Genomic DNA, 20,448 nt, shown 5'->3' with positions numbered 1-20,448 from the left:
GAAGAAATTGTCTGTATTTCCAGTGAAGGTGAAGAATTATTAAAAAAATTAAGTCGACACTATTGTTTATTGTTTTTAAATTTTGTTAAAATAAAATTTTGTCCTTTGTAATTATCTATATCAGTGTTCCTCAACCTTTTCGTTGCTACAGCACACTTTTAAAGATGCTAAAAATTTTGCAGAACGCCATATACACTACAATCACTACTATACTAATATTCACAAAGTGGAAGTTATTTCTGTTGGGTTTAAATTAATATATATTTAATAATACACTTGTTATTTGTTTTGAATACTTTTAATATCTCTTTTTTGAATTATTTTTTGAATTAAATTTCATGAATTACATGAAACTTAAAAGAAATTTTTTGAACATACATGAAATTTAAAAGAAAATATGTAAAAAATTAACATAATTATATAAAAACAAAAAAATACAATTAATTTTTATTATAAAACTTGGATTTATTATTATTTTTTATTAATTTGCATTTTCTGCAGCACAATTGAAGCATACTCGCAGCACAGTAATGTGCTGCAGCACACAGATTGAGAAACGCTGATCTATATCGTTACACATTATTTTTTAATTATCAGTAATTAGTACTGATTACTAATATTCAATAAATTGTATTTTTCATTGAAATTTTTACTTAGAAATGCATAGTAGAGTAATACAAATATTTAGGTATATTCCCATCTTGTTTATTACATAACACCAATTTATGACCTTTTTGTATTGTGCAGAAAGATCCAGATATCTATCTTATTTGCAGACTATATATATGCAGCACATGCAGTGATATTAATGTGTGTCAGGGACAACTTCAATGCCCATTTCCTAAGCAAAGCATGTTATAGCTTCAAATAAAATATAACCAGTTTTTTTTTTTTCAAACCGTGACTAAAAGATTACCTCTAAGCAAGCATTTTTATATAAGCAAATTTCGTGTTTTTTTTTTTTTTTTTTTTTGTGTGTGTTATTATTTTGCCATCAGTGTGTAGAATAGGTTAAATGTGTTAAAGTAAATGTACCATTGCTGTAGAGTTTTTTTTAATAGTGTTGCACTTTAATATTAAACAGCAGTGTTTCACATACTTAAAAATTTATTTCAAAATTGTTTATATCTTATAATGATCATATGCTTCCAAATTTCCAAATGATACACTTACAGGAAATCCAGTTTATAGTATATAGTATAGTTCATAAATAAGAAATGAGGGACAACTTAGCTATTTAATTGAATAGCCACTTTAGCTGAATGGTCATATGCAAAAAAAAAGGGCTCCGTCCCGCCCAATAGGTACCAACTAAAGTATGTGATTGAAGTATTCCTGGGAATAATTGCATAGGTGAAAACCAACATCTTGGAAATAATTTTCTCTGGAACATAGTGTAACACTGGTTACATTCTGGATCAGAATATAGATCCTCCTCCCCCTTCCCATCCCCCAGGATGTGCTACTTTAAGTATAAACAGTACAAATGAATTTTATAATACTGCAGCACTATAATTACAGATAATACAGGTAGCCCTCATTTTGCACCAGTCCGATTTGTGCCGCTTCACAATAGTGCCGGCCGGTCACTAACCACAAGGCCATTTTTATTTTTACTTATTTTTGCAAATTTTTTTTTTTTTTTTTTTTTTATAGATTGAAAGTTTAAAATCGTCAGACAAAATTTATCATGCACTGTTCATGCAATCAGGAACAATCTGAGCCAATCAGCGAAAATGCTTCCTGTCCCCAAAGTAGCCACTCGATGCGGGTGATAAAGGTCCATGCAATGCATTCAGTTGGTTGTTGTTTACGCCATTTGCACGTGTTGGAAATTTATTATGCTAGCATGTTTTTATTAATTGTGCTGTTAATAAATTAAATAATAATAATAGTGATAGCTGTGTGCAGTTTTTTCCAATCATGTTATAAAGTTTTTAATTTAATAGAATAAAAAGATGCTATTTCTGGTAAAAGAAGTTCAATTAATCCTAGTGCAAATGAAAGTGTGAAAAAGGCATGTCGATCTATCACATTGGAAAATAAGATAAGATGGAGATTATTTGGAGGATGGAAGCTGGTGAAAGCTGCCCTAATGTGTGCAGGGCTATGAATATGCCTCCATTGACTATTACTACAATTATGAAGACTGCTGATAAAATAAAACAATTGATGCAAAGTGCTACCAGAGTAAGTGCTACACAAGTTAATTATATCTTTTAGAAAAAATAGAGCAATTGCTGACACTTTGGGTCGATGATTTGAACCCAAAAAAAAACAATCCCTTGAGCCAAGCTGTAATAACTGAAAAGGCTAAGTCAATTTTTGAAGACTTAAAGAAGAAAGGAGGAGGTTAATGCAAAGAAATATTTTTGGCTATCAAGGGCTGGTTCATGAGATTTAAAGGAAGAACCAAATGCAGACGTGTGAAAATTACTGGCGAGGCAGCTGCTGCATTCCCTGCAGAGTTTTAGGCCATAGTAGAGGATGGTGAATATCCTTCAGATCTCATCTTCAATGTTGATGAAACTGGCCTTTATTGGCCAGTTTCATTATTGTGCCCTTCATTGCCCATGAAGAAAAGTGGGCTCCTGGGTTTAAAGCATCAAAAGACAGGCTGACCATTTTGTTGGGAGCAAATGTGTCAGGCAATTTAAAATTGAAGCCATTGTTGGTGTACCACTCAGAAACACCACATGTTATGAAAGACATAAACAAAGCCATGTTGCCTGTGTACTGGAAGTCAAACTAGAAGGTTTAGGTGACACGTCTTCTTGGATTTGTACCCAACTGTTTTTGCCCTACTGTTCTCAAATTCTGCAATGACAAAAATTTGCCAACCAAAGCTATTCTTCTTATGGATGTCCCTGGACATCCTACAAATCTGGGTGAAGTCAGAATGCCTCTTAAAGTTAACATTGTCTACATGCCCCCTAATACAACATCAGTTTTGCAACCTATGGACCAGGGGTGATAGCCACCTTTATAGCTTATTACCTATGGCAAACATTTACAGAAATGGTAAAAGCTTTGGACATGTCGAACATTACCATCAGAGAATATTGGCGACACAGCCTGGCAAGAAGTGACTGTCAATTGTCTAAATGGAGTGTGGCGTAAACTTCTCCCAGATTTAATGCATGACTTCAGAGGGTTTGAACCACAACAGAATGTTGTAGAAGACATCAGCAGGCGGGCACAAGAGGCAGGGTTAGAGGAAGTTACAGATGAATATCTTTCAAATGAAGACCTTGAAGAGTTAGCTGCAGAACTTAGCCAACAGCAGGAGAAAGAGAAAGACTCCTCCTCTAAAAATTATAAAGTGCAGTGATCTACAATGGATTCTTGCAAGTGTAGAGTCCCTCACTAATGAGCTCTGTGACATTGATCATGACTGGGAGAGGAGTGCCACAGTTAAAAGGGATGTCATATCAACCCTGAGCCCTTATTTTGAAATTCTTAAAGAAAGGAGAAAGAAATCCAGGCAATCCACACTTGATCCTTTCTTCAAAAAAAGGCAATCTTCTCAACCAGGGCAGTCAACAGAAGATCCTCAACCAGGACCTTCAAAAGCCAACTAAAACTTTGGCATTACACCACTGTCAAAATGTTTTATGTATGTATTAATTTATTTTTTATTTACATGTACGTACTATTATACAGGGTGTCTCAAAAATATTGGTACAAACGTTTAGGGGAGGTAGGTAACGTCTAAAGGAATGTGAATCGCGCAAGAACCCATAACCGGAAACGTCACAGGAAAGTAGTAGCAGAAATGACACAAGACAGTAATTAGTGGCAAACATTTATTTGACATAATATTAACAATGGAGTACGAGATGGATGCATTTCATGATGTTACAACAGATGCTCGAAGGTTCCACCATGAGACTGGAGTTTCTTTGACAGTAGCAGCAGCGCAGATGAGTCTCGCCACGAGATCCATTTCCCTCTCCACAGGCGATTCATACATGATAGAGTTGAGGGCCCCCACAGAAAGAAATCAAGGCTCAATAAATTAGGTGAACGTGGGGACCAGGCAATGGGTCCACCACGGCCAATCCATTGATGCCCAAAATGCCTGTTCACGAACACACCTTCCATAATGGGCAGGCGCCCCATCATGTTGAAACCAAATGTTGCATCTCACATTTGCTGGAACATCGTCAAGTAACCCTGGTAGAACTTGTTCAAGAAAGATCTGATATTTAGCGGAGTTTGTGCAGGATGGTAACAGGTATGGGCCGACTAAGCAGTCACCGACCATACCTGCCCACACATTTATTGCGAAGCGATGTTGTGCCGCATGGGGGCGCACACTGTGTGGGCCCTCTGCTAATCCATACATTAGGTGCATGTCTGCCAGCTCACAGTTCGTATATCGATGCATGCTCTTCATGTGGCAACTACTGCTTGAATGAGTAAACCAGAAATTTTCCCTCTCACGAACTGATGAACAGCGCCGTGTACTGACTTACGGTGACGTTTCTGGTTATGGGTTCCTATGCGATTCACATTCCTTTAGATGTTACCTACCTCCCCTAAACGTTTGTACCAATATTTTCGAGACACCCTGTATTTATGTAGGTTAAAAATAAAACACTTTTAATTAAACAAGTTTTTTTCTGAGCTTTAAATACTCTAGTATTGAAAAAGGTAGGCAAAATTTTTGGTGCCCGCCCGGAACCTAACCCTGTGATTTCCTATTGACTCCATGATATAAACAGTTCCATTTGTGCTGATTCCATTTGCGCCTGTCCCTTCAGGAACCTAACCTCAGCATAAATCGAGGACTACCTGTACTGACTGCAATCAATAGTAGCAACTTATAAAAATATATCATGTTCATCAATTTGCGTGTACTTTGCATTATGCCTTTAAAAGATTTTGCCATTCAAAATGTGATTTTATCCTTTAAAAGTATGTCACATGCTCTTCATTTACAAAAATTTATACCTGAAAATGGTGCAACTAACTAGCATGATAGTTGCTTCTCCTCTCAGAGCTAAATGTTTAATTTTACAGGTGTCCTGTGTGCAATTCACATTTCGTTGCAGTATTTTTTATTACATCTCAAATATTAGTACAGTCAGTCCTCGTATAACACGTGTTAACACTACATGAATTCGATCATACATGATTTATAAATAGGGGAACGATATCTTATATATCACGAACTGAATTCGCTTATGCACGATTCGCCTTTGTGTTTACAAGAAATGGCAGTCGAACACGGAATCATCCCAACCGAACGCAACACGATAGGAATGAAGAGAAGATTCTGAAAATGTATTTGTTTTTTATATCAGTGAAGGGGAAACACATTTTCACCATAATAACGTAAAAACCAACACAATTCCAGCTATCGGTATAATCGCAAATGCAATTAGATCGAGTTTACTACCAGTTTATAACAGATTCCACTAGCAGAAACGCAACTGGAAATTGTTTTTATTGTTTTATGGTAGTAACCCCTAGAAATGTGCTTTAGTAAAATGTGAGGTGTTAATAGTGTATATCTGCCATTACGGTGTTGTTTATTCAGTTGCTACACGCCCACAGCTTTGTTTATGTGTATCAAGCGTGCCTCCTCGTTTTGTAATTGTGCTTTATTCCCTAAAAATGAGTAAAATACTAAAAGGTGTGAAAAGGAAGCGTCCTGGTGACGACACTGCAGATTCAGAGAGAAAAAGAAAAGCAATATCGATAAACAGAGGCGGACTGGGTCAAAAATTCTTACTGGGGAAAATTTATAGTGGTCTCATACTATGGTTTATGGCCAAAATCACACCGGCCTCTGGCCCACTGGGGTGTCCCCGGTAAGGCTTATGGCCAGTCTGCCTCTGTCGATAGAGAAAAAATATGAAATTGTGAAACGCTTTGAGCGAAATGAAAGACCATGTGATATTGCACGTGCTACAGACCTAAATGAGGCAATGCCGAGAATTAGAAAGAATGCAGAGAAAATAAAAACAACTTTCATAGCAGGAACAACTCAAAGTGTAATTAAAATCCATTAGATTAAGACACAAAGAATTGGAAGAGATGGAACAGCTGTCATCTGTTTGGATAGAAAATCAAACAAAAAACAAGTTTGCTTACGATAGAAGCAAAAGCATTAGTAATATTTTATTACGATTATTTATTGTGTTTGGTAATGTTTTGGTTACAAATGTGTGTTCAATCTTGGGTGGTTGGCACCTAACCCCATTTTTCCCATAGGGCCTGTTGTTTATATTGCACGATTTTGCATTGCACGAGGGTTTCTAGGAACGCAACTATTGTGCTATACGAGGACTGACTGTAGTGGCAAATTTTGCAAGAAAGCAAGCTAAAAAAAAAAAATTTCCCATATCACTGTCCATCCCCTCTAACAGTTTGTCTAGTTCTTCCCTGAATTTATTCAAACTACTCATATCCACAGCAGCACATAGAAGTTTATTCCAGCAGTCATTGAGTATTCACTGGCTGAAGGCAAATTTCCACGCATTTGTCCTGCAACCATTCTTTCTTAATTTGAATTTATGTTCCCTCACATGTGTAGGCCTGGTAAGAGCACCCTTTTGTTCCCCCCCACTAATCTCATTGCTTTTCTTTGCACTCATTGCAACAGACCACATCCTTCCTAAAAAAAAAAAAAAAAAGAGGCACCTCCATAGCCAGGTGGGAAGGAGCAGCAGTGCGTAGCACACACTTCTTGATTAGACCGGGGTTCAAGCCCGTCACCACCAAATACGGAGGATGCGGAAAGGTCCGGGAATGACCACCACATATCCCGGAGCAATATGGCCTTAGTTGCTAATGCTCCTAAAAACCAAATAACAATAACAAACCTTCCTAAAATGAGGCCCCCCCACACCTGTATGGGGGAGGGCTCTAGATGTGGTCTAACCTTGCCTTGTACAACACGATAATTGCTTCCTTATCCCTGCTGGCAGAATTCCTGTATATCATAGACAAAAACCCAATGAGCTGTCCTAGAACTCGCTTCTGCACTGCTCTGAGATTATGTCTGACTGCACAATAATCCCCAGGTCTTTTACATTCTGAACTACCCATATGCAGTACCTTGCATTTGTCTGTTAAACTTCAATTGCTACTCAGCCTATCTGCCTAAAATTTTCTATATCTTGTTGCAGTAGCATACCCTGATTATTCTCATTAACCACCCTGCCAAACTTCATATCAACTGCAAACCTAGGCATTAAGCCTGATATGCTTTCATCAGTGTAATTAATAAATATTAGAAAACAATTGGTCCAGCACTGAACCCTGGAGAGCCCCACTAATAAAAGCAGTCCAAGAAGATTAGTGCCCATTGATAACTACTCTGTCCTCCTCCACTCAACCATCCATTTATCCATAGCAGTAACTTGCCCCAAATGCCACACTGCTCCAATTTGTACAGCAGGCTTTTATGTGAAACAGTGTCAAAAGATTTTCTGAATTCTAATTACAGTGAAACCTCTCTACAGCAGACACCATTTGGTCAGAAGAAAGTATCTACTATAGGGGAGTGCTTGCTTTGCAGAGGTCAGTTTAGCCATTTTCTACATGGTCTCTATAAATTATTTATTCGATTCTGAAACTCAATTAAAATTTTATTGTAATTGGTATTGTAAAACAGTTTGCTGCACTTCAGTAAACCTCCATATGGGCACCTTTGATAGCACATAGAATGTCAAGGCAGTAGCTGATTTCTTTCCAAGTGTTTTGAAGCATTTATTGAGAAATGGAAGTTACTGTCTGTTCAATCCAGTCTTTTAACTCTATGACATTGTTAACTTTTTTTTGCATACACCTTTTCCTTTATGTAGTCCCATACAAAGAAATCTATAGGTGTGCTATCTAGGGACCAAGAAGGCCATGGAATGGGACCGTCCCAGCCGATCCATCAGTTAGGAAATTTTTTATTGAGGAAATCATGCATGTGCAAGCTCCAGTATGATGATGCCCCATCTTACTGATGGAACACATATGGTGCTTATCATATCTTCCATTGGCACCTCTGTAGCCAGGTGGGCAGGAGCAGCAGTCATAGCACACGCTTCTTGATTAGACCGGAGTTTGACCACCAAATACGGATGCAGAAAGGTTCAGGGAATGACCACCACATATCCCTGGAGCAATATGGCCTTAGTTGTTAATGCTCCTAAAAACCAAATAACAAATAACAATCATATCTTCCAACTGAGTTGCAACATACAATTTGAGTGTGTCTAGGTAATTTGTACATTTCAGTGTTTTCGTGAAAAAAAAGTGGCCCAGTCAACTGGCTGAAGGAAAATGCACACCACACATTTACCTTGAGGCTATCACACTTGTGAACTGAGTAGGGATTTTCAGATATCCATATATGCGACAATCGTGTCTGTTAACTTTACAAGACAGGCGGAATGTTGCTTCATTACTGAAAACGACATTTTACAGAAAGTGCTTGTCTTCATCTATACAATTGAGAATGTGAACAGTGAATTTCTCTCATTGTGGTTTCTGGCAAGGCTTAATTAATTTCCTGGACAATTTGCACTTTGTAAGCATAATGTTTTTTAATCTCTGGTGAACTACACTGTTCAATGTTACTAACAGTATTTGAAGCTACAGCCATGCCCAATGGATAGAATTCATAGGTGGTTTGCTGCAGTCACAATATGGATGGTGAGTATATTAACAAATTAAAATTTGTTTATATGCTCAACATCCATAGTGTGCCATCTATGCCTATGACAAGTCTAATTACTATTACTGTAATGACCTTCATTACAAATATCTGTTGACCAACAAAAATGCATGTGTCAGTTATCCTTCAATGTGTTCCACCTAGGGAGGTTGAAAATACCAAAAGGATACCAATTAAAATATCTGCATCCATATCAGAGCGTGTCCATTTTGAAGAGATTGTCTAACATGTCATTTCTAATACTTCTGTATGGAACCCAAGCCTTAGTGTCTACAACGTCTCCATTAAGTGAGGTTTTACTGTCATCATCATCATCAGCCATTTTCAATCCACTGCAGGATGAAGGCCTCTCCAGCAACTTTCCAGTTCCTTCTGTTTTGTGCAATGGCCATACATTTACTACCCACAAACTCATGAATTTCATCTGTCCATCGCCGTTGTTGTCTTCCAGGATTTCTCTTAGCTCCTCTTCGGTACCATTCTGTTATTTTCTTAGTCCATCTGTCATCATGTCTTCGAGCTGTGTGTCCTGCCCAAGACCATTTTAGTTCTTTAGTTTTGATAAGAATGTCCTTTACTTGAGTTTGCTGCCTAATCCATGTGTTTCTCTTCTTATCTAACAGTCTGATTCCAATATAATTTGTTCCATTCTTTGCTGTGTAGTTCTCAGCTTCTCTTCCATTCTTTTGGTGAGTGCTCAAGTTTCACTTCCATAAGTCATGGTGGGGAGTATACATTGGTTCATTGTTTTATGTTTCAGACAAATTAGGATATTGCTCCTCAGTGTGTGACTATATTTCGTGAATGCTATCCATCCAAAATTTATTCTTTTCTTGACTTCCAGCCATTTATCATTATTACAGCTAATAACTTGTCCCAGATAAGTATATGCCTCCACCTTTTCAATTACTGCTCCTTCAATCATTATTTCCCTTTCCGTGGCATACTTGTTCATCATTACTTTTGTTTTAGCCATATTCATCTTTAGTCCAAAATCCTTACTAACTGTGCATAAATGATTAAGATTTTCTTCTAATTCTTTGGGATCGTAGCTTATGACCACAATGTCATCTGCAAATCGTAAGCGCCTCCGTAGCCAGGTGGGAAGGAGCAGCAGTGCGTAGCACACGCTTCTTGATTAGACCGGGGTTCGAGCCCGTCACCACCAAATACGGAAGATGAGGAAAGGTCAGGGAATGACCACCACATATCCCGGAGCAATATGGCCTTAGTTGCTAATGCTCCTAAAAACCAAATAACAAACAAACAAACAGCAAATCGTAAATGGTTTAGGTACTCTCCATTCACATTGACTCCTTTCTGCAACCAGTCTAATCTTCTGAAAGCTTCCTCAAGGGCAGCAGTAAACAACTTCAGAGATATTGTGTCTCCTTGTTAAACTCTTTTCCCAATTTTAAATTTGCTACTGTCTTTTTCTAGTCTAATAAAGGAGGTAGTGTTCTTATATATTTTCTTCAAAATCATAATATATAGTATCTATACCATGTCTATAGATATATAAGTATGTCTGCCAGGGGCAAAGGTTGATGACGTTGTAGAGCGAATATCATCTTTTAAGGGCACAAAAGGTGATATAGCTGTACACATTGGCACTAATGATATTAAGAGTAGGAGACCGCATAATTACTTAACAAGTACAGGTCACTGTTGAACAAAAGCCAAGAATTAGGCTTGAATTTGAAAGTGTCTGCAATTCTGCCCAGACACGATAGGAGGGAGTATATGATGAGAGCCTTGTCGATCAATTCGGCCCTGGAAAGATTGTGCAAGGCTCAAGGGGTAGAATTTTTTCAGCCTGGACTGTACTTGTTAACAGGAGAGATTGCTTCTACAGGGATGGGATACACTTAAATAGAAAGGGTGCAAGAATATTTGCTGATGCTATTGAGGCAGTGTTAGGTGGGTCGGAAAACTGCTAGCTTGGGGGGAGACAAAGACCAATAGATTGACGGTAGCCACTGGCAGAGGTGAAAGAGATTCTTGCACTGCTTCTATTAGAATGAGCAGAAGCCTGAGAAACAAGATGCATGATATTTCAGAGACTGCTGGGAGCCATTGCGGTACAAGTAAACACATGGGTTGTGTTCGGGTAGCTAAGAATAGAAACAGGTGCAGGTATACTTGCGTGTACACCAATGCTAGGAGTGGAGTTTAGTAAATAAATTTGATGAATTTGAGGTATTGCTCAAAACATCAAAGGCAGATGTTGTTGAGATATCAGAGACGTGGTGTCACACAGATATAAGGGATGCAGAACTGGAATTTGGGGAGTACAACGTCTACAGAAAGGATAGACAGGATAGGAATGGGGGGAGGGGTTATGCTATTAGTTAAGAAACACATAAAAACCAAGGAAGTGAAGCCAGTCGACATCGCTGGACAGTGCAGTGTTGAGTCAGTTTGGTGTGACATAAGCATTGGGAGATCAAAATTGAGAGTAGGAGTGTGCTATAGGCCTAATGACTCTGATGAGTATAATAAGAAACTGTACAGGGAAATAGAGTGGGCCAGTAAATCAGAGTGTCTTATAATGGGAGAGTTTAATTTCCCAGATATTGACTGGAATTTGGGGGCTGGTCACTCACACACTAGCAGGGCTTTTGTGGATTTATTGGATGATTGTTTTCTACATCAGCATGTTCGGGAGGCAACTAGAGGGAGTAATACTCTTGATTTGATTATCAGCAGTGACTCTTCATGCATTAAGAATCTGCAGATAAATGAACCACTAGGTGGCAGTGATCACAGTGTGCTGAAGTGGGATTTACTCAAAGAGGTAACTACCATCAGGGGTAAAGGGAAGGGTTATTGCTTCCGTAAAGGTGACTACGATGGACTGAGACAGTATTTAAATTCTATACAGTGGGACCAACTGATGATGTTACCAACAGCAAATTCAAAATGGGAAGCATTCAAAGAACTTATCTTGGAAGCTACTAGGCTTTACATACCAACTAAGAAATACTGTTCAAGGTTTAGGCCAAAATGGATGTCAGATGAACTAATGAGGCATATGGCAGAGAAGAAAAATGCATGGGATACTTACAAATTAACACATGACACAGAAGCCTATGATAGATACAAGTTGATATGCAACCAAGTTACAAAGGAGGTTAGGCAGGCGAAGGCAGATTACGAGAAATCCTTGGCAAGGGATGCAAAGAAAAACAGCAAAGAGTCCTTTACTTATGTAAACTCTAGAAGGAAGGGGATGAATCAGATTGGTCCACTTGATATCGATGGGTCAACTGTTGATGATCCTGCTCAGGTAGCTAACAAACTAAATGAATATTTTGCATCGACATTCACACATTAGGAGTTATTCAGCGAGGGGAATGCCAGAGGTGTATTCAACTCTAGCAGTAAGCTACAGAATCTTGAAATAACTGAGAGTACAGTGGAGGAGAAACTGTTGAAGATAAACACAAGAAAGGCACCCGGGGTGGATGGGATCTATCCAGTTATATTAAAGGAGGCAGCAAAGGAAGTAAGCAAACCCTTAGCCATAATTATGAGAGCTTCCTTGGACTCAGGGGAGGTACCCATAGACTGGAAATGTGCAAATGTGACCCCAATGCACAAAGGAGGAGCAAAGGCTGACACAAGTAATTATAGACCTGTGAGCTTAACTTCTGTTCCAGGAAAATTAATGGAGGCACTGGTTAAAGAAGCACTGCAGGATCATTTAGACAAGACTTCAGTTTTTGCTGGGACACAGCATGGTTTTGTTAAGGGGAAGTCTTGCCTGACCAATTTGATTGGATACTATGATGCAGTCACAAAAAAACTGGATGCAGGGAATAGCTTTGATATTATATACTTGGATCTTAGAAAGGCTTTTGATACTGTTGCACATGAAAGACTGCTACACAAATTGGAGCAGTGTGACATTGGAGGCAAATTGCTGCTATGGATAAAGGGGTGGTTGAGGGGGAGAAGACAGAGAGTGGTAATCAATGGACACTGCTCATCGTGGACTAATGTTATTAGTGGAGTCCCTCAGAGCTCAGTGTTGGGTCCATTATTGTTTTCTGTATTTATAAATGATATTGATGATGGTATATCAAGCTTTTAATGTCCAAGTTTGCAGACGATACAAAAGTTGGCAGGGTTGTCAAGGACACTACTGACACTATGCTGCTGCAACAGGATCTGGAAAGGTTGAGCAGATGGGCTGAGAGGTGGCAAATGAAGTTTAACATTGACAAATGTAAAGTACTACACATGGGAAACAGCAACCCCAGAGCAACGTATCAACTCTGTGGTACTACACTGACAGTGGTAGAGAATGAAAGGGACTTGGGGGTGGTTGTGCAGGCAGATATGAAGTTCTCTGAGCAGTGCAGACGGGCTGCAAGAGTAGCCCATGGAGTATTGTCAATGATATACAGGAATTTTTCCAGCAGGGATAAGGAGGTGATTATTCCCTTGTATAAGGCAATGGTCAGGCCACACCTAGAGTACTGTATACAGGTTTGGAGGCCTCATTTCAAGAAGGATGTAGAGCTGCTGGAACGAGTACAGAGAAGGGCAACAAGATTAGTGAATGGAACAAAGGGGGTGCTCTTACGAAGAAAGGCTTAAGTTTTGCAAATTACAGTGTCTGGAGACTAGGCACCAGCGAGGTGATCTGATAGAGGTGTATAAAGCCTTGAATGGTTTGAGCATGCTCAGTGCTGATGGGATTCTTCCTCTAGCTCAGAATAATCACCTGAGAGGGCATAAATTCAAATTGAGGAAAGACAGATGTAGGATAGATGTGCGGAAATTTGCCTTAACCAGCGGGTGGTTGGTTGGTGGAACAGACTTCCATCCCTTGTAGTGGAGGTTGATAGCCTAAATAAGTTTAAGGCTCAGCTGGACAGGTATTTTGAACGAACAGAGGGGTGAAGTGGGGTTTTTTTTTTTTTTGGCTGATGCTGCATAAGCTTGCTTTCTTGCATCAAATGCCTCTACTAATGCTAATGCTATCCAGTGCCTGAAACATGCCTTATGCTATATGGAGTCAAATGCCTTTTCATAATCACAAATGCCAGGCATAATGGTGTTTTATATTCATTTGCTTTCTCCATTAGCTGTGATATTACGTGAAGGTGATCCATAGTTGAGAATCCTGTCCTAAAGCCAGCTTGCTCTTTTTGGTTGATTCTCATCAAGTATTCTTTCTAATGTGTTAGTAATGACCCTAGTGAACAACTTGTAGATGTGGGATAACAAGCTAATTGGTCTATAATTTCCAATTTCTGATTTATCTCCTTTCTTATGCAGCAAAACTATGATTGCATTATTCCACTCCTTGGGTCACACCTTTTCTAATGCATTTTTTGAAGTCTTTCCAATTTTTGTGTTATGTCTCTTCTTCCCAATTTTAACAACTCTACAGTAACTTCATCTTCCCCCGGGGCTTTCTGATCTTTCATTTTCTTCAACCTGTGTTCTACTTCATCAGGAAGGATATCGGGATATTGTATGCGTTACTAATTTGCGATCCATCTTCTTGACTGCTGGCATCATTCCCTCGCTCCTTGCATAATTCTCTATAGTAGACCTCTGCTATTTGAATTATGCCTTCTCTGCTATTTATAAGTACACCATCGCTATTCTTCAGTTTCAGTATCATTTGTCTTTCTGTATTACTGCTCATGGCTGCTGATTTAAGTCCTTTGTTTTCCCTTAATGCTTATTCTACTTTGCTTGTGTTAAATCTTCTTATGTCCTCTCTGAGTCTCTTTCTAATGGCTTTGCATAACTCAGTATACTCAATTTTCTCCTTGTAAGTGTTTATCTTGCTCTTCATTTGTCATCTTCGGTTCATCATGACAAGTGTTTCTTGACTAATTTTTTCTTCTTTGGATTTCTTTTTACCTGTAGGTTTCTTGGGCTTTATCACTTTCAGAAACTTATAATATTCCTCCTTGATATCTTGGCCCTGAGCAGTCTGCAGAAGCTCAGACTTGTTGTTAAGTTCCAATACATACTGCTTTTTCTCCTCTTCTGTTATCTCAAAGACCTTCGTATTATTTACTCGAGTCAGTTTTTTCCTTTCTTACATCTATATCAAGTGTGCACCTTACCATTCTGTGATCATTTCCAATGTTTACCTTGTTCAGGACGGTAACATCATTCACGATATATCTTCTATTAGTGAGGATGAAGTTGATTTCATTAGTTGTTAATCAATTTGGGCTCTTCCATGTCCATCACCCTTTTCTTGAAAAAAGTGTTCATTAGTGCAGTCCTCACGATTCTGCAAATTCCACGTCTTTCATTTCTTTCACCAACTCCAAAATTTCCAATAGTTTCCCTTTCTGCACTGTTTTGTCTCTTTCCAACCTTAGCATTGAAACATTGAAGTCCCCCATAATGATAGTGTAGTGAGTTTTCTGTTCATCTAGAAGACTCTGAATTTCGTTGTACATTTCTTCAACCTCTTCATCATCATGGCTCAATGTTGGTGCAAAAATCATTATAACCTTTAGCTTGTACCTCTTAGAAATCCAGAGGAGTAGTCTTGACACCCTTGGTGATGTACTTTTGAATTCCAAAATGTTGTTTTTTATAACTTTATCAACCAGTGGTTTTACTGTATGTGATTGTAAATAATTTAATCATCTGATTGAGGGAACATACAATGGAAGAGAGTACAGTAACTTGGTGAAATTTCCAAATTGATTTCCAAAGGAAATCAAGCTGGAAATTCCACTGAGTTACTGTCTGGAAACCAACTAATTGTTTGCAAAGTGTGGACTACTGAGTCCACACTTTGCAAACCATTAGTTGGTTTCACTGCTAGTGTTTATTTTTTATGCAAAATTTGTGTTTTGCTATGAAGTGCATCTCTTGGGGATCATGATCACACTCACATTGTATCTGAAACTGCAATGTAACCAGGTGTGGTATGTTGTGGTTTCAGATTAAACGTTGCTTTAATCATCTTGACTAAATAATTCTTTTTTGCTTTTGAAATGTTAAAATTTTTAAAAATCTGTTATTTTGAACACTGCATAGAAATCAGTGGCCATTAAAACATTCCTTTTGTTTATTTTTGACTAAAATTACTTTCGTGTCTTGATTATTATTAGCCATATGGTGCAAGGAAGCCTGAGGCTTAAGCTGCACCCGCCAAAAAAAAAAAAATTTCCCTATTACCCTTAGAGAGAGAGAGAAGTAGAAAGGAATCATCAAGAAGGAGAAGAATGATGATATCCAGCTCAGGACCCTGGGTGTGCTAAGCCCATACTCACCAGATGTGAGCCCCTGGATGATTTTTTTTTTTTTTCACCCACTTAATTTATAAACACCTGTAGAAATACTTTATGTAGTGTTGCCAGAAAATAACTTATGTTTTCTAAATATAAAGTATTAATTACAGATCACTAAATCCTTGGAGATTCTAATTTTCTTTCTAATACCATTTTTGTGCATAGGCTTTATTGAAACGAAACCTACACGTTAAAAGTGACTGACCTATAAATTAGGTAACTGGTGAAAAGCATAGTTACCTTAATTTATTATAGAATTTGAATTTAAATTAATAAATTTTTCTTGAATGAACAGAAGTTTTATCTTTCTTAATGATTCATTTTATGATTAGGTAGCATTTTTTTTTTTTTTTATGATTTTTTTTTTTTAAATAGTTTTTTCAAATTTTTAATAGGTGTTGGTGGTCAAGTAGACTTTTTGCGAGGAGCTGCGATGGGACTTGATGGAAAGGGAAAGCCCATTTTAGCTATGCCCTCTACTACGAAGAATGGAGAATCTAAAATTGTACCATTTTTAAAACAGGGTAAGTTAAATGAGAAATCACTCTTCTAAACACATGCTAGTGTACAAGTTAGTGCAATTGCACCATTTCTGTACTTAAGTAGTTGGCTACTTACAGAAATGATACAATTGCACTAACTTGTGTGCTAGTTAGCTCCCTACGTAACCTGAGGCTTTGGCCATAAACTGTTCTTTAATCTAAATTACTCCACACCGTCAGGCATCTCTCATGTTGTGGAGTTGTACTTTGCAACTGGGTTGTCATCATTGCAACACCAGGGTAACTGCCCGAATAAGCTCCAAAACGGTGCCACATGTGTGATGGTATCCACTGAGAATAAGGGACAATAGTCTTCTCCTATGGTTACTAAAGGTAGTGCAATATCATGGAAACTCATTGTGAAGGTATTCACAATATGAGATATACTTAAGGATGCAAATTCGCTAACTTGTATGGTGATTAAATATTTTTCTTCTAAACAGTGAAGTGTTGTTTTATTATGATTATACATGATTTATTTATTATTATTTTACTACCAAGCAAAGCGGTATATGTGCTCAGTACAGAGATAAATTGCAGATTTGTGTACATATCTGTAGTAGTTTGTTTTATAACTTATTGGCATGTTTACACGATGAAAAACCTGGAATACTCATAAGTTTCTAATTAATGATTATATGTACTTTTTTATTTATCGATAGTTTAGTACTGTGAATTGGGGCAGGGTTGGAGAAAACAGGAGAAGCTTATTTTAATTTCTGTAGGTTTAATTTTATGAGAAATAAATATGAGAGGTTGTTTCAACAACCTCCCTCAAATGAAAATGAAAGGAATGAAGAATGGTTGATTTGGTGAGTGTGTTGTTAAAAGTATGAGAAGATTGGCTGTTTTCCATTCCACACATGATCTGGAAGTTGTGCAATTTCAGATACATGTTTGTGAGAACATAGAAATACCTGTAGAAAACTTATTGTAACAGAAACTACATGAAATATTTCTAATAGGAAAAAAGAGGCCATCATCTCATCGATGTAAGGCAATGGATGGGCTGCAGTTTGAGTACTACAATGCAGGTCATCTAGAAGCTTAAGTTTTGGGAAAGTGTAGCTCTCTTGGAATGAGTGCAGAGCAAAACAAGATTCATCAGGGGTGCTCAAGGTACTATTACTGGGTTAGACTTGAGTTCTGCAAATTTGAAGAGTCTTGAAACTAGGCATTTGCAGGGAGATATTCACTGAATGTTTAGCAATTTTCAATGTTACTTAGAGAAATAACTAATGAAAACAGTTATTTTATGTGGTAATATTAATTTTTGACATTATTGTATTACGTTATTTCTATTCAAAAACTGAAACCACACCCACACTGCTGAATTACGTGAGATTTGATCTGTAACCCGACCCACTTGCTGCTAACCTTTAGCAGCTAATCAAAGGTCATGTACAAATAACATGAGATGAGATAAATGATCAGTGCGTGGTTCTGAAATTTGTTTAGAACAAATGCCATTATAGATGAAGAAGAAATTAATTTTATTATTCTCAATGCATGGGAAATTGATTTATCACATGACTAAATTAAGTAAATTTTTTTACTTTTGTTTGGTTATGAACTGATTTTCATTAATAAAGCTCAGGTAAAAACCCTCAAGCATATCAGCAGATAGCTTCAAACATACGATAAATCCTCTGGTTAGCTTTGTAAGTTTTTGGCAGTTAGGTGTTCTACTTATGTCTTTACCATTTTAAATCCTTATTTCGTTTAATTATTTGTTATTACTTTTTGTTTCTTTGTTATTGGCTGCTTTCTAGTAACAATGTTTTTTCCTCTCTCCCTTCTTGCAGGTGGTGGTGTTGTAACATCAAGGGCTCACACTCACTATGTTGTGACTGAATATGGTATTGCTTACCTCTTTGGCAAGAACATTCGTCAGCGTGCCCATGCTCTAATTCAAATAGCTCATCCTAATCATCGAGAAAGCTTGGAAAAATCTGCATTTGAAAGGCTGAAGTGCATGCCTTCTCCATAAACAGGATGCACCAAGTCCATGACAGGTTACTGAGATGCTTATAATCACGCAAACACAAACATACTATCAGAAGGTAGAGAGGTCCAAGGTTTTAAAATGAACAGAATTTTGAAACTTATCTGCAAAAAAGGCTGTAGAATATTTTAATTGCATTATTAGTAAAAATGATAGCATTTTTAAGTATATATTGAATGAATTTGTAGCTTGTCCTAGTACAATGCAGATATTAATAGTACATATTATCAGATGAAATTACATATTAATTAGCTTTCTTGTACATAAGTGGAAATTTGGTATTAATTTTTGTGAAAATTCCCAGAAAATAATAATTTGGATAATAGTTTGTATTTGTATAGTGTATATGTTGCATTTATACTTTTCAGTTATGATTATTTGGGATTTACTTTGGTTACATTTTCACTCTATTACACAGAAAAAAACATAACAGTACCTGTATAAGATGATAGCAATTGTTTAGAAAAGGTATGCTCAACATATTCCATATGTGTATATCATCAATTTGTAGAATAATTCAGATTTGATATATTTTGTTACTGATGGTCACCACATTTAATTTTCTGAAAAAAAGTATACAGGTGGTAATTTTTAAAACTGTTTTAGAAAGACATTTTACTGCAGTACAAGTGATTACTGTTTGTTTTGATTTTTTTTTTTTTTTTGTATAAATTTGTGAAATCACATTAAATTGTATAGTTATATTCCTTCAGAGCAATGCAGATCAAGCAAAAATATAAGATCTGCATCATTATATTCAAGTAATGAGTGCTAAATTATGAAATGATATTACACAAATTTGTAGCAAAAACAAATTGGACAAATGAAAAGAAAATATAGGTCTGGAAAAACTTGTATAATATGTATATTCTTTTGTAAACACTTGTAATGAAGATAATATAAAATACTTTTAAAGTTCCTTCGCTGGCATAAAGAAAAAAATGTATAATTATGATGTCAATAATAGGAAGATTTATATAGAAACTAAATATATTATGCATAATTAGCATTTTAAAGTTTGTAGACTAGACTCTTAAAACATTGAAGTTATATTTTCTGTACAAGATTTCTCTAATAAATCATAGAATCTTGTAATGCCTCCTTTCATGCATAAATTTAAGAGCCCAAAATTAATTGTAACCATGATTTTCTTTGTCATTCTTTCAGTTGCATTTTATTTCAAAAATTCTTATTAAACCGTTATTAAGTAACAAGAATCATTGTATATGTGCAGATGAAAGATATCACTTTTGAGAGAAGAGAAGAAAAAGGCAGGCAACTGTTTAAATTATTTGAAATATTTGTAATTATTTTACCTTGGGCCCATTTGCTTTTTATTTCAGATTAACATGTCATAATATTGCATATGCATATACGTTAGATATGCTTAATGCCAATTACAGGTAGTTATTTGTCAATGGCCAACAGCAATTCTAGATAGAAAAAGAAGGCTATAGTTGGAATTTATGTAATGCAGTTGTCTGTCAGATGACAACTAAGTGAGAAGAATTTTTTTCCCACCTGTCACCCCAAGCAGAATGGGCTATAAAAGTTTGAAATATTTCACAGACTGAGTAGTATACTAAAAGTGATTATAATAGTGAGGTGATAACCTCAAAAATCTCAGAAAAATCAGTTATACAGAAATTAAATATCAGTACCCACCTTTGCATTCATTTGTCATGGAATATAAGAATAATAAAGGCTTTATTAAATAAATATGTTTTGTTCTTTGTGTAGTATTAAACTATATATGAGGGGTGGGAATATTAGCATACCCTGAATTCCAGTAGTCATGTTTCTAAAATGTACTTTCTGTAAAGTAATCCTGTCACCTATAAAAAGAAGTAATTTACAGATTCAACCTTTTGATATATTTTTTTTTTTTTTTTTTGTAATTGCTTAATATCAGTTTAAAAAAATAATTTTTACTCCATA

The 20,448-nt window shown here is 36.7% G+C and overlaps 1 protein-coding gene across 1 annotated transcript in view; it reads left to right on the top strand.

The window, feature by feature from the left end:
* Positions 1-20,229, top strand: part of LOC150090656 (succinyl-CoA:acetate/propanoyl-CoA:succinate CoA transferase) — a 126,046-nt gene extending 105,817 nt beyond the window's left edge. Inside the window, exons 7-8 of the mRNA XM_090372041.1 lie at positions 16,359-16,487; positions 18,311-20,229. Coding sequence (XP_090228167.1) covers positions 16,359-16,487; positions 18,311-18,495 — 314 coding nt within the window. The 3' untranslated portion in view covers positions 18,496-20,229. The remainder of the gene's footprint in view (positions 1-16,358; positions 16,488-18,310) is intronic.
* Positions 20,230-20,448: the final 219 nt, after the last annotated feature.

Source organism: Mastigoproctus giganteus, chromosome 1 (assembly GCF_048544385.1).
Source record: "Mastigoproctus giganteus isolate SK-2022 chromosome 1, ASM4854438v1, whole genome shotgun sequence".
Classification (NCBI taxonomy): Eukaryota; Metazoa; Arthropoda; class Arachnida; order Uropygi; family Thelyphonidae; genus Mastigoproctus; species Mastigoproctus giganteus.
This window is presented reverse-complemented; position numbering and strand designations above follow the sequence as displayed.